The following is a 22,189-nucleotide window of genomic DNA, read 5'->3' as shown; positions in this document are numbered from 1 at the left end:
CAGCTCTGCCTTTGCAAGTCGTCCCAATGCTGCTTGCAAATCGCAAACAAGCAGAAAGTGGGGCTGGAATGGGCTTCCTCAGGTTTTCCAAGCCTTTCATTTGCCAAAAGGGGAAAATGAACAACTTTACCTATTGATGCATCACCTCTGCAGACCCCCCTGTCACAGTATGAGGGGGAAATTCTGTCTGGACAGCCCCAGGGCCGAGTTTAATTCCTTACTCAAGGGTTGATTTATTCAAAGCAAGAGTACCTGCTTTGGCAGTACAGGAAATATTCCTTTTCCAACAATCCCAATGCTCCAGTCATATGCAAATCCCTGATAGCTTTGTCCGGTACATATAATCTGGCAAAACCCATCCTAGGTCTCAACATTAATTTATTTAATTAAAATGAAGCCTGCAACAAACCAGCATCCTGAAGTGCATCTCCTGCTCCTCACAAACCTTGGGATATTCCATTGGGAAAGTTGCCACTGACCCTCAATCCAACAAGTGAAACAAAATCAAGAAAGTAATCCAAAGGCTGCAGGAAAAATGTAGAGCTGGGAGTTTTGGAGGGATATTTCTCTGTGTCCCTGTCTTTCTTGTGAGCCAAAGAGAAGATTCCTTCTCTCTGCAGTTAACTTTTGCCACAGCCTGTGTATCCTTCAACAAATGCCATTTATCCCAGCAGGAGCATTAATATTTCTCAGACAAAAGTAGTCTCAGAAATGTACATGGCTTGACAGAGCCGAAAGGAATTTCCCTTCCACCCACCCCCACAGCGCTGCTGCTGTCCCTGGAATCCATTTTTTTAATCCAGTACCATATGAGTCCCTGAACAGCCACCTATCCCAGGGAAGGCAGGGCTGAGAGCTGGCATGGAGCAACACACCATTCAATTAAATAGGCTCTTGAAATATTTATTTTCTTTGCACTCACGCAATGTTAACAACAAAACAGTATCCCAGGGGGCCCACAGGATTTCAGAAATCATTCCTTCTCCAGTGGTGCTTCTACAGAATCCAAAACTGATTTGCTTTCCATGAAGGGTTCTGCTTGGTTGGACTTTTTTACGAGCTCGCAAATCAAAGGGATAACGCGAGGAATCACTCCAAGTCAGACTCTCCAAGTTACTTCACCACGGAGGAATGTGACTTCACCACGATCATTCATGAGTATGATCCCGGGAAGTGAGACTCTGGATGCACACACTGGATTATTGAATCCCTAACAATCTGAACAAAGGAGTCGCCTGCAAAAGAGAATTTTGGCCATTTTGGGGACATGGCAGGGGAAAGAAAGATTTTGCATCTTGGCTACTGAAGATCCATTGAATCCATCAGGAACTAAACCAGGGTGGACGCTACATCAAATTAATGCATTAACATGGTGACTCACAGAGGGAAGTGCAGAGAGCCAGCAATTGCTCTTGTAACACCTGAGTGCCAATGGCCAGAGTGCCAGGAGGACATTCCTTGATGGAATGAGGCTTTCCTGTCTCTAATCCAGGCACCTCCCAACCTGATGTGTCAGGGATGGGACACGGAGGAGCAAGGCCAGGGCTTCTGTGCCTGGTGAATCACAGCTGAATGTATCTCCACCAGGCCCAAGGCCACATCTGCACCTCTCAAATGCCAAGAATTCCTGATGGGTCTTGTCATGGGATGCACAGGGCAGCTCCCAAATCACCACAGAACTTCGCCTCGGCAGAGCAGGGTTAAAAATCATTGAACAGCAGCAAGCGGTTATGGACACCAAGCAAAAAAAAAAGGGGTTTCAGACATCCACCAGCAAAATATTGAGGAAAACTGCTCCAAAACATGTCTGCTCTTACACTCAAAAGTGACTCTTAGGTGAAAGCAAGCCCAGGAACTGTCTGTGGATAACTGAACCCTGAAGAAAAGCTCTCTGTGCACATGGAACTCCAGAAGGCAGGCAGCGAAATTATCTAGGAAGCTACAGTGGAAACAAGGTCCTTCCTCCAGTACTGGGGAGAACAGCTGCCTACACCTCTGCATCAACATCAGCAGGACTGACTCCAAGCTCTCCCAGGGTTTTTCCTACAGCCCATTCCATGCTTTTCCATCCCAAAGGCGCTGAACTCTGCTCAGCTGTGTGCGGCAGCTACAAGGGAAGAACACACACATTCCAGGTGGCGGAAAACAGCCAAACTGCCTGTTGACCACATTGTCCCTGCTGCTCTTGGGTCTTCTCCATAAACACAGGTTCAGAGTCCTCTGGCCTGGGATGTGCTGTAGTTGGAGTTATCCAGGCTCTTCTTCCCAGAGAGGACTTGAAACGAGCACTAGAAAAACTGCAAGACTCTGAAATGGAGCTCACAATGCCCCCCTCGCCTTTCTGATTTACAATCCCATCCAACTTTGCCCAGGAAAGTGGCCTCCAGGCTTTTCCCACAGCTTAACCCCTAAGGCTGGCACTGGTGAGATGAAACCTGAGCTCCCAATGAAGCTGATTCCTCATCTGCTTTAGGGGAAAAAAAAGTGTATATATAAAACCCAAACCTAAGGGGCACTTCCAAGATGATTCTGTGATTCCACGGAGAAATCCTGAAGCCTTTGGCTGTGCTGCAATGCCCTCGGTGGATCTGGACTGCCAACAGCCCTTCTGCAGTTGGGTCCAAGAAAGCCTGAGAATTGATGGAGATTGGTATGACTGACTACATGGGATTCCAGGAGGTCTTTCCTTGTGGCAGCAGAGAAGAGGATCCCACTTCTGAGAGGCTGAAGAGCTTTTCATGGTCTTCAGTAGAAGCTGCTTCCCAGCAAGGAAGTCCCTAAGAATTTAGATATTCTGGAGAACTAGTTCTAGGGGATGAATCTCACACCAACTTCTCACTGCTGCTGGACTGGGAGATGAGAGGATATGGATACATCACAGTGGCCTCTGGTGCAGTTTATTTACAATGGGAATCAGTGCTGGAGAACACCAGGATATTAACAAGCAGGAAACACACTAGGAGGCAAAAAAGAGAATGAAAGATAGACCCCATGTTAGCATCAAGGTATTCTCTGCAAACTCTGTGACAACCGAAATTTAGCTGTAAAGTTCTTAGGTCTTCTCCCTCTCTCCCTATTTACACATCAACTTACACTATCAAGCTTATCAATGACACCCTTCTCTCACTGCCTGGCTGATCACAGGGGCCTGGCTTCCACAGGCCATTTTGATAAGAAAGCACACGAGGTAAGTTTGGAAAGCCTGCAAAGTGAAGCACACAGCTTTACCTGCCTCATCTCACCAGTATTTCTTGGCCAAGGGAGTGTGATGCAAGTTGTTTCCACAACACAGGGCCTTGGTTACTTAATGAAATATTATTAAAGCTAAATGCCATAAAGTCTGTAATTTTGCTTTCTGGCAGGTTATAAAGAAAGAAATCTGCTCTGGTCCTCCTTTCCAAGGAAGGAGGTTTCTTCAGCATATGTAAATACATGAGAAATTTAAAAGGAACACTAACACCAAATGTATTACTGGCTGTGATTCAGAGCTGTTTGTTTATCTGTGGTTTTTAGCACCAGGCTAAAATTCCAGCCTCCCACCTCAAGAGCCAAACAGGCAGTGAGAGCAGGAGCTCTGCTCAGGGACACACAACTCCATGGAGCCTTACCACTGGAATCCACCAATGGGCTCTGTAAACCTGTGACGGATCAGGAACGTTGCAACAGCTTCAGCAACCTGAGAGAAGGGAAAAAATAGCTCAGGATTTAAAGGGACACAAAGAGAACAGAAAACCCAGTCTGTTTTCAAAGCCTGCAGTATTTCTGACAACAGTTTACCTCCTCAGGATTCTCTTGCTGAACTGTTGCTCCTTTGAAACAAGAGCTCTGTGTAACACACTTCCAGCTTTACTCCAACACTGAGCCTGCCATCAAGAAGTGACCAAACTTTTTCCTCCGCCCATTTCAGTAATTCTTAAAACAATGTCTAAGTTTAGCAGGGAGAAAAGGTAAATTCAGGATGCAAGACAGTAACCTGGAATGGTTTGGATTGGGAGGAACAGTAAAGCTCATCCAGTTCCAGCCCCTGCTGTGGGCAGGGACACCTTCCACTAGACTAGGCTGCTCCAAGCCCTGTCCAACCTGGTCAACAATGCTTAGAATATATAAAGAAAGAGTAACAACTTAAGAACTCAGTAGGCTTAGATAAAAATACCTATTTCAGACTGGTAAAGTGAAGCACAAAAAGGCTGAGTTTTAACACAGCTATCAGTGCAGACTGAGCTTTAAAACCAGATGTGCTTCCAACCGCAGGCTCCACTAGGTTCACCGCATTCCTGCTTCCATCTGGACACAAACTCCAGCAGTGCCCAGAAGCAGCACTGCTCTTAAAAGCTGCTATAGGAACATTTGGTTTCTATTTGGAAAATGTGAGCCACCCAACTCAACAAAACGCAGACCAACCCCTAAAGCTGCAGCTTAGTGCAAGGGATAGTGGGGAACTGCATGAGGAAAGGAAGGGAGGAGAAATCCACACTCCACATGGGTAGAATTAGGTACATCACCACGACCCTGAGAGTTAAATCCACAGCCCAGCCCTGTGGCATGTAAATGTCTTAGCCAGGGCTTTTCAGACAGCTAAAAAACCCCAGCTGCTTGTGAAAGCCAGTTGTTGTGCCAAAAAACATCCCTGAAGTATGATCTCTGCTCCATGGTAAGGAACAGATCCCTTTTGGAATTTCAGATCATGGCTTATGTAGCTTCAACCCCACAGGGGGCCTCACCTTGTCCGGAGCGTCTTCATGGACTGCGTGGCCACACTGTGGGAGGACCTGCATCTGGAACTTCCCTGTGGATTGAGAGAGTCAGTACATGGATCCCACACTCTGGACCAACTAACCTCACTAAATGTAGATGCAAAAGAGGCCCCAGGGATGGCAGGAAGTCTCGGCAGACTCCTCACTATGCACAGCCGATGGTCTCTAAAGAAAACATGGACCAGCTTCTTAATTCACCTTCTCCAGCTGTAACTGGAACAGGTTCCCAGGAGTTAAAATGAAGCTGAACTTCTCAGAGCTTCTCAATGCAGGCAAGTGTCAGAGTTGGAACTTTTACTGGATTTACTTTAAGGTAACATTTATCCTCCTATCCAATACTATTTTCTAATACTGGTTGCTTGGGATGGGGGGGAAAAAACCCAACCCAAACCCCCAACCCAACGCAAAATCTTGGTCTGCTGTCTGTCAGAAACACTGGGAGATGGGACAATTTTGAATGGTCCCAAGTGTTCTAGTGAGGAACATCAGGAATGTAGCTAGAAAGGGAAAAATTGGATTAGAAAGAAGCCCTCATGCACAATCATTCTGATCCAAGAGAAGTGTGGCAGCTCCACTCCTGGGAGCACTGAACACTAGATTGAACAAAACCTATTGCAGCAGCCCTTCAATTTGAACCTTTCTCACCTTCCCCACCTTTCCTTGACCACAGTAGGAGAACACTTTGGGACAGACAAATTCTTTCATGCCCATTTGTTTGGATATTGAGTGTACCCATAGCAGTAAGCTGTCAGGCAAAAAGAGCATTACAGTAAGGCTGGAGTAAAAATGTTACATACTCACCTTGCATCTGTCCAATGGTCAGATCTTTATCCAGCCTGTCAACACCTACAATCATATAAACAAATGTGTTGGAGAACAGCCAGAGAGAACACAACTCTCTGAGCCAGGCTTTACTCCATATTTTAAAAGAGACATGAGCTTGAAAAACAGAAAATAAACATCTCTGACACCCACGACAAGGACAATTCACTGCTGCATCTCGAGAGAGTAAAGTGACAAGAAAGAAACACAGCCAAAAATGCAAGAGCATAGCCCTTCCTACTACTTAAAAAGGATATTTACATGCTGTATTTCCTATTAAGGTACAGAAAGGGCTTAAAGCTGTATTTGACTTTCACTGGAGAAATGCTATTTTAAGAGATACAGAGAAGCCCAGGTATTCCCAGGAAACACTGTAGCCCAGTGCTTGACCCTGTTCTATAAAACACAAGTGTGACATCACTGAAGTGCACACCAGGACTGAGAGAGACACGTACCAGCTAAAAGCAAAAGCTTTGGAGTGGGACAGCTGAGGAAGAGGTTGGATAAACCCCTGAACCAGCCATCCCAGTACTTTTCTGTTTTGGCCAGTTCGATTCTCCACGTGTATAAATGCTCCTTCTTGGTCTGCAGGGAGGAGAGAGAGCTCTGCATTAGTGATCAGTAAAACAGCAGAAAGAAAACCAACTCAGGGAGCCACTTGGAAATGCATAAATATATAGATATAAAAAATGAAAAAATACTGGCTCCCTCTGGCGGATTACACACTTCCAGGGATGACCCTCCTTGCTTCTAAATCTCTCTCCAAATCAAAGTACATTACTAGGGAACAAGAAAGTCAGCAAGAGCTACACCAAGAGGAGAGGACTGCAGGATTCAGGGCAATCAATTTGCTATTTTTTACTGACACAAATAGCTCACAAATTGTCTGAACATTTGGGCTTGGCTCTCATCCAGTTTTCTCTCCGTGGAGTGGCTCCCTTTCATATCAGAATGATTTGGATAACCACAGGTGACAGCTCTTGCAGGGGAAGCTGAAAACACAGCAGCAAACTCCCTACCTCTGTGTCATCCTCTTTCTTCCTCTTGTTGACAGAGCCTCCCCCTTCCTCATCATCCTCCTCCTCCTCCTCTTCCTCAATGATTCCCTCTACTATGGCTTTAGGGCATTCAGGACTGGCAGCCCCTTCACATCTGTGAAAATAAAATCAGAAACTGATTCCCTGACAAAAGAAGAAACTCCAAACCAAAACACCACCCAGGATTAAACCATAGGTGTTCAGCAATTTTGCATGAAGAAATTTTAATTTTCAAGTGCACTTATATAGCAACGGTATTGTAAAACAGAAAAAAATATTTTAAAATAATAAATAAACCAAAGGCCACCTACTGTTTGACTTGACCGACCATAGAAACTCTGGCAGATTCGAGATTTCTTATCTGTCCACTTTTTACACTAGGAAAAAAATAATCAGAAGACAGAAATATTTACTGAAGAGATTCAAGAATCAGCAGGCCCAGAAACAGGAGTTAAACTCCTCTACAGCTCAGGATTTCCCCAAACTATTCCCAAAGCTCCTGCTCTCTGATTGAACAGAGTGGCTCCTGCTAAACTTCTGTGAACCCCCTGTTGTCATTGTAACAGTGAGGAAGAGGGAGGTGTTGGTGAGGAAACAGGGGCCAGACGGCTGGGAGAGGGCCTGTAAACAGCCAAATTATATAAAGTTTGTTTTCTTCTGGAGTCAAGCTACAAAGACAAGTGGTTCCAAAGATTGAGCCCAAGCTTTACCTCCACTCAATGGCATTCTCAAGTGACTTGAATGTTTTGGGGCGACTCCTTAAGAAGTTCTGCATGCTGTTCAAGGCATCCATGGCTGTACCTAAAAGCAAATGACATCATCTTCATCAGCTTCATGGCATCTGATGAAATTATCGTCACATCCCTCTGTACAAAACTGGCTGCAACACCCTCAGAGGGAGCTGGAGCTCCCTAGTGATTTAATTCTGCTAAGGAAAGTACAGATTAGTATTTTTAAGCCAACAGTCATATTGGAAGGTTACTAATTGAATAGGTAGGATGTTCAGACAGTAAGAGAAAGCAGCGACCATTTATGTTCCCCACCAAGAAAGTGTTTCAAAGAAATTAGTGCCATGGTCTAGTTGACAAGGTGGTGTTAAGTCATAGGTTTGACTCAATGATCTCAAAGGTCTTTTCCAACCTAGCTGATGCTCTGATTCTGTGAAATTAGCAGGAAAAAAGCAAACAGAGAGTACATCTGGGAAAAGGAAAAGAAGAGGTCCCAATGGTTAGATTTTTGTGTGCGTAGGATCTGTTAGGAGGATGGAAATGGCTTAAAAACAGGGCAAAACTTTCTGTATTCAGGGAGTTGGGGCTGAGAGAAGAGGTGGAAGGCAGAAGCCCAGCCGAGGGGCTGGAAGCCTCGGCGGGCAGGCACACTCACCTTCCACGACGTCGATCATGCAGAGCCCCAGCAGGCTGGGCACCAGGTTGGCCACGGCGGTGTGCACGGCGATGGCGCCCCCCATGCTGTGCCCGATCAGCATGATGGGCGGGGGCAGGTCCCCGTACAGCGCCTCCACCACGTTCCCCACGTCCCTGCAAAGGGACAGCAAACCGGGATGGCACCTCCGCCTCCGCGGGAGGACAGGGGACATGCCCAGTGTGGCTGTGCGGCCCCTAAGCCTCTCTTAACCCGCAGGCAACAGGCAAGTTTGTTCTCCTGTCGCTGCTTCATCTTAGTACCAAACTGGCTGCAGGAAACCCTGCAAGCCAATGCCTTCCTGAACATCCACGTAATTCCGCTTTTTATTAACAGAGCCATCATTTAAAAGATACTAATTTAAAAGATGTTCTAGTGGAATTTAAAAGATGTCTAGTGGAAGGTGTCCCTGCCCATGTGGATGAAATTTATAGCCCTTCCAGCCCAAATTCTGTGATTCCTTGAAAAATTTTAGGCTGACACTTGCTGGTGGGAATGTTAAATAAAAGGTGTGAAAAAGCTGTCAAATCATCTTGCATGGAAGCACAAACCAAGAATTTCATTGTTCTTAAAAGAAAAAAACTGGAATTAGAGAGAGAAAACTAACTGGGCTCTATTGACCACGGCAAAGATGAACAACACTGAGCACCAGCAAAAGGATTGAGACTCTCTATGAGCACAGATTCTACAAGGCAAGGGGCAATTACCCCATCCTTCCCAAAAGGCACCTACTGTTAAACTGAAGCTGTCACTTCTCGACACTTTTCCCAGGATGGGAAAGCTGCTGGCTATGATTCTGAAACTCCAGAACAGCAGCAGAGCTAACAACTGAAATCTGCTGAAGAGCAGTTTACAGACACCTCCCAAATGGCTCTTGTCACTACAACTATTCAGAAGAACCTGAGAACTGACCAGTACTGAAAATTGAAAACAAGTGAAAAAAATTAACAGGTCGACCAGCTTGTTTGCTCTGCTAGCGAAAATTGCCTGAGGATTTGATTTAAAAGGACAAACAGGAACATCAGCTATAATTTAAGGCTCCTATTTAAAAGATGTTCAGGACTAAGTTTCAAGCTCATTGCTAAGAAGAGGGGAAGGTATCAAAACAAAAGGAACTTGCTTTCCCCCCACAGCAGTGCTGGTCCAGATCTAAAATTTTCTAATTATTTAATCCAGCATCTCCTCAGGACAGTTACACATCAGGATCTGACAAGGCATAAGCAGCAGGAATAAGGTATACAATGGAAGTCAGAATACATTTCACACATGGCCTCCCCTCAACAAACCAAGTGGATTTGTCCACGGGAAGGTTACAAAACCCTTCATCATTCAGTTATAGTCACAGCAAAGAGTCTCTTTGTACTAAATATGGGCAGAACATAATGTGCTTAGCAGTGGGTATTTGCTTTTCTTACAATTTTGTCAAGAGGGGGATGGATTTGCATGCCAAAGCGGGTTATGGCAGTTCGAAAAAGCAATTCCATGCTTGAAAATCCTGTGTCTGTGACCCAGACTTCGGGGGTGTTACCAGGCCAATGTGGACCTGCTCTGAACACTCACTCCAAGGGCTGAAGAAGAGTCAAACTGGGGACTTCAGGCTAAAATACCCCAATGGATGTCTAAGGAAAGCATTCCACCTCCATTAGGAATTCTTCAGCATGTTGCAGGTTTAAAGTGCTCACTGCTTTAAAAACTCAAGGTACTCGGGGAACAGCTCCAGTTCTTGGAATCTGACTCAGCTGGGTGAGACATCATTTGAAACTGTCCCAGAGTGGAAGGAAAGAAGGGGCGACTACCAGAATCACGTGAAATTAAACTATGTTCCATCTCCTTCGAATGAAGGCTGTGTGCCCTCAAGTAGTTTATTGTTAATCCAAGGAAAGAAAATGGAGGTTTGTGAAAAGGGAAACGAGCATAAATTTCCTTACTTTGACATGGTCTCTGCAGACAGATCTTCAGGATTCCTTACTTTTGTTTCTCCTGAAAAAAACCCAACCCAAGTTAAGTTCACTTAAGTTGAAAAACTTCAGGCCCCCTCAGGACTTAGAGCAGTGATGGTACAAAGCTTTTAGGCACAGATATGAAGAGCAAGCCTACTGCAATGAATATGAATAATTAAGAAACACAGAATTAACAGGAACACTTGGTACTATGGGTAGGAAACACTGCCCAGAACTGTTCATTATGGATCTTAAAATGAAAGAACAGTCCTTATTTCTCATGGCAAAGACCACCTATAGGTTATGGAAATATGAAAGAGGGCTTGGTGGAAGGAAGTAATCCACCACTGTCTCCCGCAAAAGTTCAGGGGGGGTCTCAGCTTCTGACATAAGCCAGTCTTCTATCCCTGCTTTTCAATCAAAATTGGGATGCCTTAAGGATGTTTGCCTAGTCATCCTGTGAGGAATTCATTGCATCTCCTTTAAAAAAAATGGGAGTGTGTAGCACATTGATTTGACTCCAGATTTATTTCTTTGACTTACCATGGCCTCGGAGGTCTAAAGCCACAATCCTACACTGGATCCTGTTAATGATTGCAGACTGCAAGGAAAGACAGAGAGAATATTGTTTGCAAAGTGGGAAGCAACAATAAGCACTCCCTAAAAACCCTTCAGGACCACCAAAACGGCTGAACCTGGATTGGAAGGGATGTTACAGAGCACAAGCAAAAATATTCTGTCAGACCGTCCATAATGGGCCAAAGCCCCACCCTTGTCACCACTAACCAGGACAGTTATTTCAGTGTGTGTAAGACATGACGTGGGTTTCCTGGGATCACGAATTCAAGCCCTGCAGCACCTCTGAAAACTGGAACAGCAGTGGGATTATGGACACCAAAGGGATTCGCTTGCTTTTCAAGCCCCATACAGTACAAAATTACTCTTGGCTCCATGGCAGACACAAAGGTGAAGCAGCTGCTTTGCAGTACATGTTCAGTTTGCTCTCAAAGAATATAATTTTACAGGCTGGAATGTATAAAAATTGATTAGTCCAAAGAGGTCAGGGGGAACAGCTGAGGAAATCTTTTTAAGGTAAGGCAGAGGCTTAATAATTGCAACACAATTATGGCTCTATTTGTCCTGGACAGATCAATTTAACTAAGTTATTTCAGGCATCACAGAGAAGTGGCATGTTTTGTTGACAGGAAGACTTCTGTGTTAAGGAGTCATTGATTATTTAAATAACAGCCTGGCAGAAGTGGGGGACTTTGCTGAAGGATTCTTAATAGAACCACCTACACAACTGGCAAAAGCTACCCAGTCCTCAAAGCTACCCAGTCCTCTTTTTCTGATTTTTCAGCTATTCAATTCTTAAATGACTGGAGCAGTTGCTTTCCCCAAACCCACTGAATCCACAGATTAGTATTTTCCAGCCCCTAAAGGCAGCCCAATCCCTCCATCTGCCCATGCACCTAAGTGATAACCCCAACCACGCAAAGATAATATTGTTATCTTTTAGAATACTGTTTTGCCATGTTTCCCGGAGGTGAATGGAGAACTACATTCCACACTCAGAGAGCTCCCTTTCCACACATTTATTTCTATAGAGCAGCAGCTTTACTTACAGTAAACACAGCCCAGGACAGAGCGGAGTGGCCTCCACCGTGTAACAGCAGCAAGACAGGCCCCTCCAGCCCACTTTTGTAAATTCGAAAAGTGTATGAACAGTTAAGGAACATTTCACAGAGTTACTTCAAGACACTAGAATGAATTTTGGAGTTTGCAATACCCAACAGTATTTTATTTCTACCCTTCATTTCTCTGACCAACAGAAATGTTCAAGCATTACCTGGACAAAAATGTAACTCAATTTAAGCTTCAAGAGTTGTATTCCTGCTGCTCAGGTTTTCTCCTCTCTTGTAATTCACTCATCCCCTCTCCTTTTCTCCCTGGGCACAACAGGGAAGTGAACTAAGAGGAAACTAGAAATCCATTAGTAAAAAAGATGGAGAGCTATTTTTTACACAGGCAAGATAATGAGAGGACAAGGGAATGGTTTTAAACCAGACGAGGGGAGATTTAGATTAAATGTTCCTAAGAAATTGTTCCCTGTGAGGGTGGGGAACAACAGGGTGCCCAGAGAAGCTGTGGCTGCCCCTGGATCCCTGGCAGTGTCCAAAGCCAGGCTGGATGGAGCTTGAAGCAGCCTGGGACAGTGGAAGGTGTCCCTGCCCATGGCAGGGGTGGCACTGGGAGGGCTTTAAGGTCCCTTCCCACCCAAACCATGCTCTGGTGACTCCATGCTTCATGATGGGCACCTCGCCCACATTTGATGAAGGGCTGTGCACTCCCCCGGGGTTTAATATAAAGTAGCGCAATACACCTATTTGGGTAAGTTGTGTATAGAAGCATCCCAAATTCAAGCAAATCTCAGTTGTTTAGGATTTATTCTGCTCCCTTCAGCAGAAGCTTGAGATCCCATATGAAAGGCTGTGGACAGATGTGAACTGTGGAAGCAGCTGAATTAGGACTGGGTTGGTGCCCATGCTCTGCCTCAGGGACCTGGTGAGAGCTCCAGCACATCCCCTTTGTGCACAAACACAAAAGCTGATGAAGAGACTTCTCCTATGTGTTGATCACAGTTTCAGGCACTGAACAGAGATCTCACACCTCCCAGTGTGTTTGGAGAGAAGTAACTTTGGTTTCCCTAATGGCATTTCTATCTTGGAGAGGAAACATCTGCAGGAAAATCTCTGGCTGGCACTGCCAGATGACACTGATGGCATCACAACCTCTGCCTTGGCCAGAAATTTGGAAGTATTTATTCACATCTACATATTTCTGTCAAGGTTTATCTGTTGTACTGCTGCTATTAATCCTAAGCAGACAGTTCACTGATTGCCACTTAACTAACTGTAGTTAATAAAAATCAATGAACAGCTTTGGTGCTGACATGGTTTGAATTATGAAAACTTGATGAGTGTTTCCCTGCAAAGTATGCTATTGAACGGTTGGAAACACTTTTTTAAAATTAGTGATTACTAAATAAGCAATATCAGGAATTGGCCTTGCTGTCAGCCTAGAAGGGATAGTTCTAGTTTAGTGACACTGAACCCTGCAAGAGACATAATGGAGGAGAAGAAGGAACACATGAAAAAGCTGAAAAACCCCAATAAACTAAACAAAACGTAATATCTCCCCAATCACTGAGATGATCACAAATTCAATATGGAAAAAAAAGGATATATCCTTGCCAGTGTCATTTTCTACCACAACATCCTCCATAGACTCAAAGTACTGACTCCAAAGCACTGGTGAAAAATCACGCTTTCTTCCAGGGCTGCAAGACAGAAAAAATTCCATAAGAAAGAGTTATTTTTAAAGTCTTCCACTGAAACTGGCATCCAGGCCTCCTCTCACCAAAGAGAACATGCTGGTGTTACACAAGAGTTCAGACTGGAAGCAAACGACGCATCAGTGAAATTCCCATATAAACACAATATTCAGGATTTTATTGTCAGCGAAGAAATCCTCCCCTTTTCCCTCTCCTTAATTGTTGCTCCTATTGAGGAAATGTAGTAAAAACAGAGAAAAGAGTATTTTCCTCATCAAGTAATTCCAAGGAAGACTGAGCAATGGTGATTTAGACTACACAGACCCAAGCCAAGGGAAAATAAACAGAATAGTGCTACTGTCCCAGTACAACCTCTGAGTTTGCAATGACCCACAGACAAAAGGTGCCAGGCTGACAAACCAATGTATTTTTTGCTTCCTTCAAAAGGTGCAGCTGTGCCCTCTCCTTGTACCCCCATTACTGACAAAAGGCTCCGCAATCAGAATTTTCCTGATGACTCAGTAGATGCAGAATATGTTTCTCGGGCTGGTATTTACTCAGTAAGGCTAAAAGAGTAGTGCTTAATTTTGGAAGTGGCATAATTAGGCTCAATTCGAGCCCAGGATGAGTAACAGTGCACCATTTTAACCATGTTTTTGCACTTCAACTCTTCTGGGGGAGGCAGGCAGGCAGCACAGAATATTAAAATCAAGCATGGGTGTGAGGGGTAAAAGACTTTCACAGCAGAAAAATCCCTGCTGAAGTTTCTCCTGAATTCCTGGCTTCCTAAAGAAGTAGAAAATAACAGACAAAGCAGCTTTTCAATTTTGTAGAAACAAAATTTCTGTTTCCCTTGGTGTTTCTAGGATATGAAACATAAACCAGCCACCCCCTGAATGGACCACATTCCCTCCTGTGGGTTTCCAGACTTCTTGTCAAATCTCAATTAAATAAAATGAGATGTCACACACCTACATAAATCCAGAAAATATTAATCTCTTTTACTGCCTCAGCTTAATCTCATTCTCTGATCAAGGAAAAAAATATCACATTCAAAGCTCAATTTTTCCCTGGAAGCCATCCCAGCCCTGATCACATGCTCTCTCCATACCAGTTCTGGTTCTTTCTGGAGATGGAGAGAACTGCCCACAGCTTGGATGATTTCCCTTCTCCGGTTTTTGAATAGGTAGGATGTGCAGTTAGCGAAAATTAATTCCATCACCCTTTCAAAATGCAGCATTTCAACTGCAGTCAGACTTTTTGCATGGCAAGTTACAGCTGTTTTTGGGTTCCATTGCCCTGAGCAATTCCAGGTGATCAGTAAACACTGTCATCTGCCTGGCTACAGCTCTTCCCACATAATCCATAAATCTGGTGAACAGCAGGAACTCCCTGGTAAACCAGCCCCTGCACTACTGCCACACCAGCAATCTGAAAAGGAATCCTCTTACCTATAGGGGAGGCAGAGCATGGGGAAGTGGCTGACTGAGTGTGTCATGCTGGATGAAAAGCTTTGGCTAAGTGCCAAATGAACCCATTTTTGTAGAAGGAGGGCTGCAGGATGGACAGCCACTGTTACACAGGGGAACACAGCAGCCTCTTGGCTGGTGCCAATAAATCACCTTTCACCAGACCAGGCTGCTCCAAGCCCCATCCAACCTGGCCTTGGACATTTCCAGGGATGAGCATCTGTGTGTCTCCTTCAAATGCCATTTCTGACAGCAGAGATCCAATGTTAGAATTTTCATGCAAGAGGCAGGCAGATGCTAACACCGAGGCAGATCCATGTAGAAGATCTCATGAGCTGCAAGAGGAATCCATGAAACCAAGGCAGAGCCCTCCCCAAGGAGCTTGCCACACTGATGCATTTAGCAATGCTTCAAATTCAGCTTAACAAGAGTGAACACCTCCAGAGAAAATGTTAGTAGTCGTGTCATATGTAAACTATCTGGGAAAAACATATAGCAGACCTCCTATGTTTGCAAGAGAATTGGAGCAGAGACTGAAGAGGAGCTGGGAATTAAAAACTGTCATCACCTCTGATGCAAATACGTGTCTATCATGATTTAAAACAAAATACTCGCCTCCAAGTAATGCTGAGGAAACATTAGTGACCCCAGGTTTAACATGGAACCCCCAAAAGGGCAGAAAAACTGTGCAGTTTTCCACAAAATCCCAGGTGACCACAGAGGGTTGAGCAAAAACATTTCTCTAAAGAAAAGAATCTTTGATTTTGAGTTTTTCTAGAGCTGCTTTTTTTAGTGAAGCATCAACACACACTCAAAATTAGAAGTGTGCCCAACAAACAGCAGCTGTGGTTTTGCACCTTCCTATGCTGAAGCCATATTTTGCTGACCAATATTTAAGCTGACAGAACTAATTACAGCTTTTTAAAGTATCCAGCAAACCAAAACAGAAGTGGATGACATAGTAACCTTTCTAGAATGATCCCTCAACTCCAAGCCAGCCAGCATATTAAACTGGAATTATAAAACAAATTCTGGGCACCCTCGGCAGCTGTTTTATCCTATTGTGCAGTTTATCTTTATCATGTTCTCAATCCCTAGGATGCCCACATGGCTCAGCAAATCTCTCCCCAATTTTTGAAGTTTTTTTTTTTTCAGGTATTTTCCTAAAAAAAAAAAAAAAAAAAAAAAAAAAAAAAAAAAAAAGTTGCACCAAGCAGAAGGAACCATTTTCAGAAAGTCTTTTTTCTGCTGAGAGCCCCTATTTAAAACTACTAAAGCAAATATAGAACAAGTGCATGAATCAAGAGATTTCATTCTCGTATCATATTTGAACCCAACCAAATCAAACATCATCTACAAGTAAGAACTGCCACGGCTGACAAGTTGTATTTAGAAATTCTAAAAATTGACAAGAACAGTATCTTAAGTTCTGCCTTAGAGATGCTGAATACATAAAATGTTTTTTTTTTTATTAAAAGGATTCCAAGGGGGAAAAAATGGATTAAAAAGGAAAAAATGAGTTGGAATTGCCATGATTGAATTACATAGATCTGATCCAATCATGTCCTTCTAGATAATTAAAAGATCTTCAGAGATTGTATGTGATTTTTACTCGCACATTGGAAAGGAACAGCAAACTGACTTTCATTTTACAATCCCATCCATGTGCTTAACTCTGAATGAGCCACTAGCAAAAAACAAAAGGCAAAAAACAAGACAGGAAATACAGAAGCTGCTACAGCTGTTGGGATCTGCTGCCATGGGTCTGAGGCCTCTTGCTCTTAACACTAACTATATAAATCCTATACTTTTATCTCCTCACACACAATCAGGCCATAAAGCCTGATTTTGTTTCCATTTCAGTCGAGCAATTCCAAGGAATCACTTGCAACACGCAGGCAATTCCCAACACGGCCCTGGCCATGAGCGCTCCTTAAAGAAATGGACACCGAATTCCTCTCAGTGGCTGCATTTCACATATTGATCCCAAGAGAAGCTCCAGCTTCCTTTGGAAAGAGCCTTTTGGAACCATCATTTCACTGGGCAATTCTTTTGGAGAGCACTTAAATCCAGGGAGGAGAGGACTGTGCTAGCAAAGCAGGAATCGCTGCCACGTACTATGAAATACCATGAAATTCTAAGCACACATCCCATATTCCCACAAAACACAGTCCAAACTGTGTGGCAGGAGTCATGCTGGATATCAGGGAAAATTCCTTCCCTAAAAGGGTCTGTCCAGCCCTGGCACAGCTGCCCAGGGCAGAGGTGAGTCCTGTCTCTGGAAGGATTTAAAGCTGTGTGGATGTGGCACTTGGGGACATGGGATAATGGTGGCCTTGGCAGTGCTGGAGGAACGGTTGGACTCCAAGATCTTAGAGGACTTTTCCAACCAGAACAATTCCATGATTCAAATTGCTTCAGCCAGTTTGACTTCTCAAATGAGGCTCTCCCACAGAGAGACATAAGGAAGTGATTGTACCGAAAATTTGCAAAAAAAGAATAACTTTTAAAGAAAAAGCTAGAAACAAGTTTATTTTCACATATTTAAACGCAGCAACAGGTGCCATTTTTTACCAACTACTAAAACACATATTAACCTCTTAACAGCACATTACCAAAAAATGTAAGACTTTATTTCGGTTAAGAAGTCCGTGGTAAATTCTATTTTTCTGTAGCAATCTCACATGCTTGACCCTCTGCTTCTCAAGATCTGCTTTCAGCCACACCACAGTCAAATTAAGATGACCTGCATGGTGGAAAAAAAAAGGGAATAAAAAGAAAGTGCCCAACACACCAGCCAGAAGATTTGGCCACAGAAAAATCGAGTTGCTGGCACTCTTGGATATTAAGTTTAAACTTAATATTTTAACTTTTTTTTTAACAGTTTGACTTGCCGTTCAAGAAATTGAAAGCACAGAAATAAATCACATTTATAAATGCAAGATGCTTAATGCAGCAAATAAATGTTTTCCTAAGTTTAGTTATTTTTGTTCCCTGTAAAAGTTTGGGTTTTGAAGGACTATTCAGTGGAGCCCTGCACATCTGCCAGCACTGTAAATCACACTGAGTTTTCTCTGTACAATTAATTCCATTCTCTTTTGGTGGCATTCTCTTCTGGGGGAATCTCACACTTTGTTGCACTGAACTGAATTTTGATGAGGATAAATTCAGCCAAAACTAAACTTTCTATCCCACTTCCTCTTGTTTCTCTTTTCACAGAAGCCCCAGGCCTCTCCAGATGAGGCCATTCCATGTTGGATTTGCAGCGCCTGCCACAACAGGAACGTCACCTGTAAAGGGATTTACTGGGTGGCAGATTGAGAAATCAAAAATACAGCTGTGCTGTGCAACCACAACATGATTATGAACTACTCCCCACTGCTTCCAAGGGAAGAATTCCAGGGGAATTCTTGATCTTTAACCGCAACACTAGATTTTGTATCAGTGCTCTCTGAAAGCATTTGAAAAAGAAAAAATAAGTTTATAAAAGAACAGAAAATAAACTTTCATTCATAATAATTTTCCTAATAGCTTTTAAAACCCCTCTAATGCATGGTAAGAGAGGAAGAATTATAGAAGAAATAATATGTGTTATACCCTTAGACACTGGTCAAACTCCTCCCACGGCTCCCAAAATGTGCTCTCAAACCCTGCTCAAAAGATTAAAGAGTATCCTCGACTTTTCCATTATCTGGAAATGCAGATTTAAGCAGGGAATAAAGTCACAGAGCTCACCTACTACTTCACATGGGTGCCTGCAGCTGAGAAGTCCCATTTCACAGAATCATGGAATATTCTAACTTGGAAAGGGACCCACCACAAGGATTATCAAAGTCCAACTCCAGCTTAGGAATTCAGCTCCTGAGAATTTCCCTACACCTCCTCCCCCCAGCCACACTCTGAGATACCACCCAGACATCGTGCTTGATCCTTCCTCCAAACACTGATGGAAAAAGGACTGGGAGGTAAGGGCTGGAGACTTGATCCCAACACCTGCCACCTTCCCTCAGCCTGAGGATACTCTGGACATTGACACCTTTGTGGCTGAAGAAGCCTGATCCAGCTATCACTCTACTGGAGCACTGGGAAGCAGGACCAACCTTCCCTCCAGACCCCCTAAGAATGATCACCCCTCTGCCCAGATCCCCCAATAATGACCATTCCCTCTGTCCAGATCCTCCAGTAGTGACCATTCCCTCTGTCCAGATTCCCCCAGTAATGACCATTCCCTCTGTCCAGATCCCCCAGTAAAGACCATTCCCTCTGTCCAGATTCCCCCAGTAAAGACCATTCCCTCTGTCCAGATCCCCCAGTAATGACCATTCCCTCTGCCCAGATCCCCCAGTAATGACCATTCCCTCTGTCCAGATCCCTCAGTAATGACCATTCCCTCTGCCCAGATCCTCCACTAGTGACCATTCCCTCTGTCCAGATCCTCCAGTAGTGACCATTCCCTCTGTCCAGATCCTCCAGTAATGACCATTCCCTCCATCCAGATCCCGGAATAACGTGCCTCCCTTTCTTGTAGATCCCGCCAGTAAGGCCCACCCGTCCCTCCAGGCCCCCAGCAGGAGCCCCCTCCCTGCGGAGGCTCCGCTCCGTTGTAGCCTCTCCCCCCGGCTCCCCCCGCCGCGATCTCCGCATCCGCCCCTGCCCTTCCTCCGCCTACCCCATGCGCATCTTGGACCCGGACTGGCCGCCGCCGCCGGGCAACGGGGGCCGAGGCGGGAGGCGGCCCAGATGCAGCTGCTTCTCCAGGGCCGACATGACAGGCAGGGACGCACCGGGAACACCGGGAACACCGGGACCCCCGAGCCGCCCCCGCCGCCCCGCCCCGCCCCGCCGGAAGCGGCTCCCCCAACAGCGCCGCCACGCGGCGCCGAGCGCGCCCGCCCGCACGGCACCAAGGGAAACGTAGTCCGCGCCCCCGCTGTGCCCTACGCGCGCGGGGCATGACGGGGGGTGTAGTCCCCCGCCGTGGCGGCGGTTGCCGGGCGGGAGGCGCGGGCGGGATGCGGCGGCGGGGAGGTGCGGAGAGGGACGGAGCGGGCGCTCGGGGGGATACGGCGGGGATAGGAACGTGCCGCGGCGGGACGGGAGGCGGGCAGGGGTGCTCGGCGTGATGTACGGGCCGCTGACGCCGCCTGTCCCCGCAGGTCCCGGCGATCCCGCCGCCGCCACCAGCCTCCCGCCGCTGGTGCAGGGCCCGGCGCGCTGCTTCCTGCGCTGCACCGTGTCCCGGGTGCTGTGGGCGGCCCCGCAGCCGCCCGCCGTGGTGCGCCTGCGGTGGTGGGGAGAGACCTCCGGCGGCACCGTGCTCCAGCCCGCCGGCCGGGCCGGGCAGCCCGCGGGGAGAACCAGCGCCCGGTTCGCCGTGCGCTGCGGGCCCCGGCAGCTCGCCGCCTACCTGGCAGGTGGGGACCCTCCGCCCCGGGAGGGCCGTGCGGGTTGGGCCGGGACGGGAGGACTCGTCTCGAGGGGTGCCGGAGGAGGGTGGGCATCGGGAGGAATTTCTGCACGGGAAGGGCGGGCAGGCTGTGGGAATGGGCATACCCTCCAGCAGTGGTAAGCCATCTCCCTTTGTCCTGTCATAAGCGTTCTTTTTCTGTTAATCCTATAATTATTTATAATTTATTACCAGTAATAGTGTCTGTATTGACCCTCCTTTACCCGCTGCCTTGTTACCGTCATTTCCTTGTACAACGTAGTGTTACTCCCTGTCATTTTAGCCAAAAAGTGTGAGTTGTGACCGTGAGACTGAGCTGAAGATGTTGATGATTTTTGCAGATATGGGTGTTCTTGTCCTGGAGGTTCTGACCAAACTTGACCACCTCCCCCTTGGCAGAGCACAGATCACTAAACTGTCCCAGCTCTCTCCCAGCCATCCCATCAAAGGGTCTTTTCCTGTGATGTCACCAACTTCGGATAAACTTGGAGAGCTGCAGGTAGTCCTGATGCCTTTGCTCATTATTATAAGTTATGTGCTGTGTCACTGGTGTAATCAGGTGCAGGATCAAGCTGTCCATGGCACAGTACATGTACTGCAGGCCTGCTCTCTGTCCAAGCCATTTCTGAGCTAAGGTAACAAATGAAAAAACAAATACTAGTGGTGTTGACTTAATTTTGTTTAGAGGGATGTGGGGTAGTTGAGCTTAATGAGGAACGTGTGGTCATCTCTACACTGAGAGTGAGTATTAGCAGTGGGTTTAAAATTGGATATTTGGTTCTTATGTTTCACTGGGCTGGAATAATAGAAGATTTTTACATCTGGCATTAAGGAAGTTGTCTTGCAGCCCTGGCTCTGGAAAATTGATTATGAAAGATAGTTGACTGGGATTTGAAAACATGGAAGGAGAAATAAGTTGTTGTAATAATGTATCATAGCTGGATAATGTTGATATTACTTTTTGTAGAAAAGAAACAGTTTCCCACTGCACAACAAGTGAAGCTGAATGCAGTATTTACTGCACTTAATTAAGAAAAGAGCAAAGTAATATTTTCACTTCTTGTTGTCTTTTAGGTCTCCCTGGTTCTAGAACCTCTACCAGAACTGTATGGCACCAGCAGCTCTGTGCCCACCACAGAAGGAAATTTAGATGCTGCTGCTCAGGGAAGCAGCAAATCCCAGGTTCCTGCTCCATCCCAGCAGCCCAGGCACACACGGGTGACTTTTGAACAGGAGTCTGTTGACAACAGCAAAGCCACAACTCCTCGGTACCTTCTTTTTTCCTTGTGACAAAATCGTGGTTTGTTTTGGAGTTCACATAGAATTTTTCAGTAGTGGCAGTGCACTCGTGAGTTATGGGATGCTTAATCTTTTCAAACATACATTTTATATGAAATCCAGAATGTTGAGGAGTTCCAAGGTGAGAGGGACAATTTCTTGTCTGATAGAAATTTGCATCTTGTGTTGACTTAGTTTAAGTCAAAATTCACAAGAGGTGCTTCAAATCATGAATCACAGACTAATTTGGATTGGAAGGGATCTTAAGGTTCATCTCATTTCAGCCCTGCTGCCAGGACACCTTCCACTATCCCATGTTGCACCAAGCCCCATCCAACCTGGCCTTGGACATTTCCAGGGATGAGCCAGTCACAGCTTCTCTGGACTTTTCACAGAGTCTCACCATGCTCCAGCAAAGAAATTTCTCCTGATGTCTAATCTAAACCTACCCTCTGGCGGTGGGAATCTGTTCCCCCTTGTCCTGTCACAAAAGATCTTTTGAAAAGCTTTTTTTTTAAAAATTCTTTTACTTGCAGCTTGGGTCAGTCTCTCTGATGGTCTCAGTGGCAGGTGAGGAATCATTAAACTAGCATGTCATGTTTCCTTTTGGAGCATGTCCTGAGGGGAGAATTTGTGGAGTTCTGAATCCCTTAATCCCTTTACACTTGAGTTGTTACTGAGATAACA

The 22,189-nt window shown here is 45.4% G+C and overlaps 2 protein-coding genes across 5 annotated transcripts in view; one reads left to right on the top strand and one right to left on the bottom strand.

Moving 5' to 3' along the window:
- Nucleotides 1–887: 887 nt before the first annotated feature.
- On the bottom strand, nucleotides 888–19,595 carry PPME1 (protein phosphatase methylesterase 1). Its single transcript, XM_083854427.1, has 14 exons — nucleotides 19,448–19,595; nucleotides 13,222–13,315; nucleotides 11,601–11,693; nucleotides 10,519–10,576; nucleotides 9,964–10,015; nucleotides 7,997–8,151; nucleotides 7,324–7,414; nucleotides 6,925–6,990; nucleotides 6,596–6,728; nucleotides 6,032–6,161; nucleotides 5,556–5,600; nucleotides 4,722–4,786; nucleotides 3,609–3,676; nucleotides 888–2,956 (listed from the first exon to the last, which is right to left on the bottom strand). Exons 1-14 carry the CDS (start codon nucleotides 19,543–19,545, stop codon nucleotides 2,938–2,940), a joined length of 1,167 nt encoding a protein of 388 aa, XP_083710553.1. The 5' UTR covers nucleotides 19,546–19,595; the 3' UTR covers nucleotides 888–2,937.
- Nucleotides 19,596–20,567: 972 nt separating this feature from the next.
- The window catches only part of C2CD3 (C2 domain containing 3 centriole elongation regulator), a gene marked incomplete at its 5' end in the record, with an annotated part of 36,528 nt that continues 34,906 nt past the window's right edge, over nucleotides 20,568–22,189 (top strand). For all 4 annotated transcript variants that reach the window (XM_083854820.1, XM_083854819.1, XM_083854818.1 and 1 more), the window contains 2 exons: nucleotides 20,568–20,723; nucleotides 21,299–21,492. In XM_083854820.1, the coding sequence (XP_083710946.1) occupies nucleotides 20,568–20,723; nucleotides 21,299–21,492 (350 nt within the window). The remainder of the gene's footprint in view (nucleotides 20,724–21,298; nucleotides 21,493–22,189) is intronic.

This window comes from Zosterops lateralis, assembly GCF_965231275.1.
Source record: "Zosterops lateralis genome assembly, chromosome: 2".
Taxonomy (NCBI): domain Eukaryota; kingdom Metazoa; phylum Chordata; class Aves; order Passeriformes; family Zosteropidae; genus Zosterops; species Zosterops lateralis.
The sequence above is the reverse complement of the archived record's forward strand: the minus strand, read 5'-3'. Positions and strand labels throughout refer to the sequence as shown.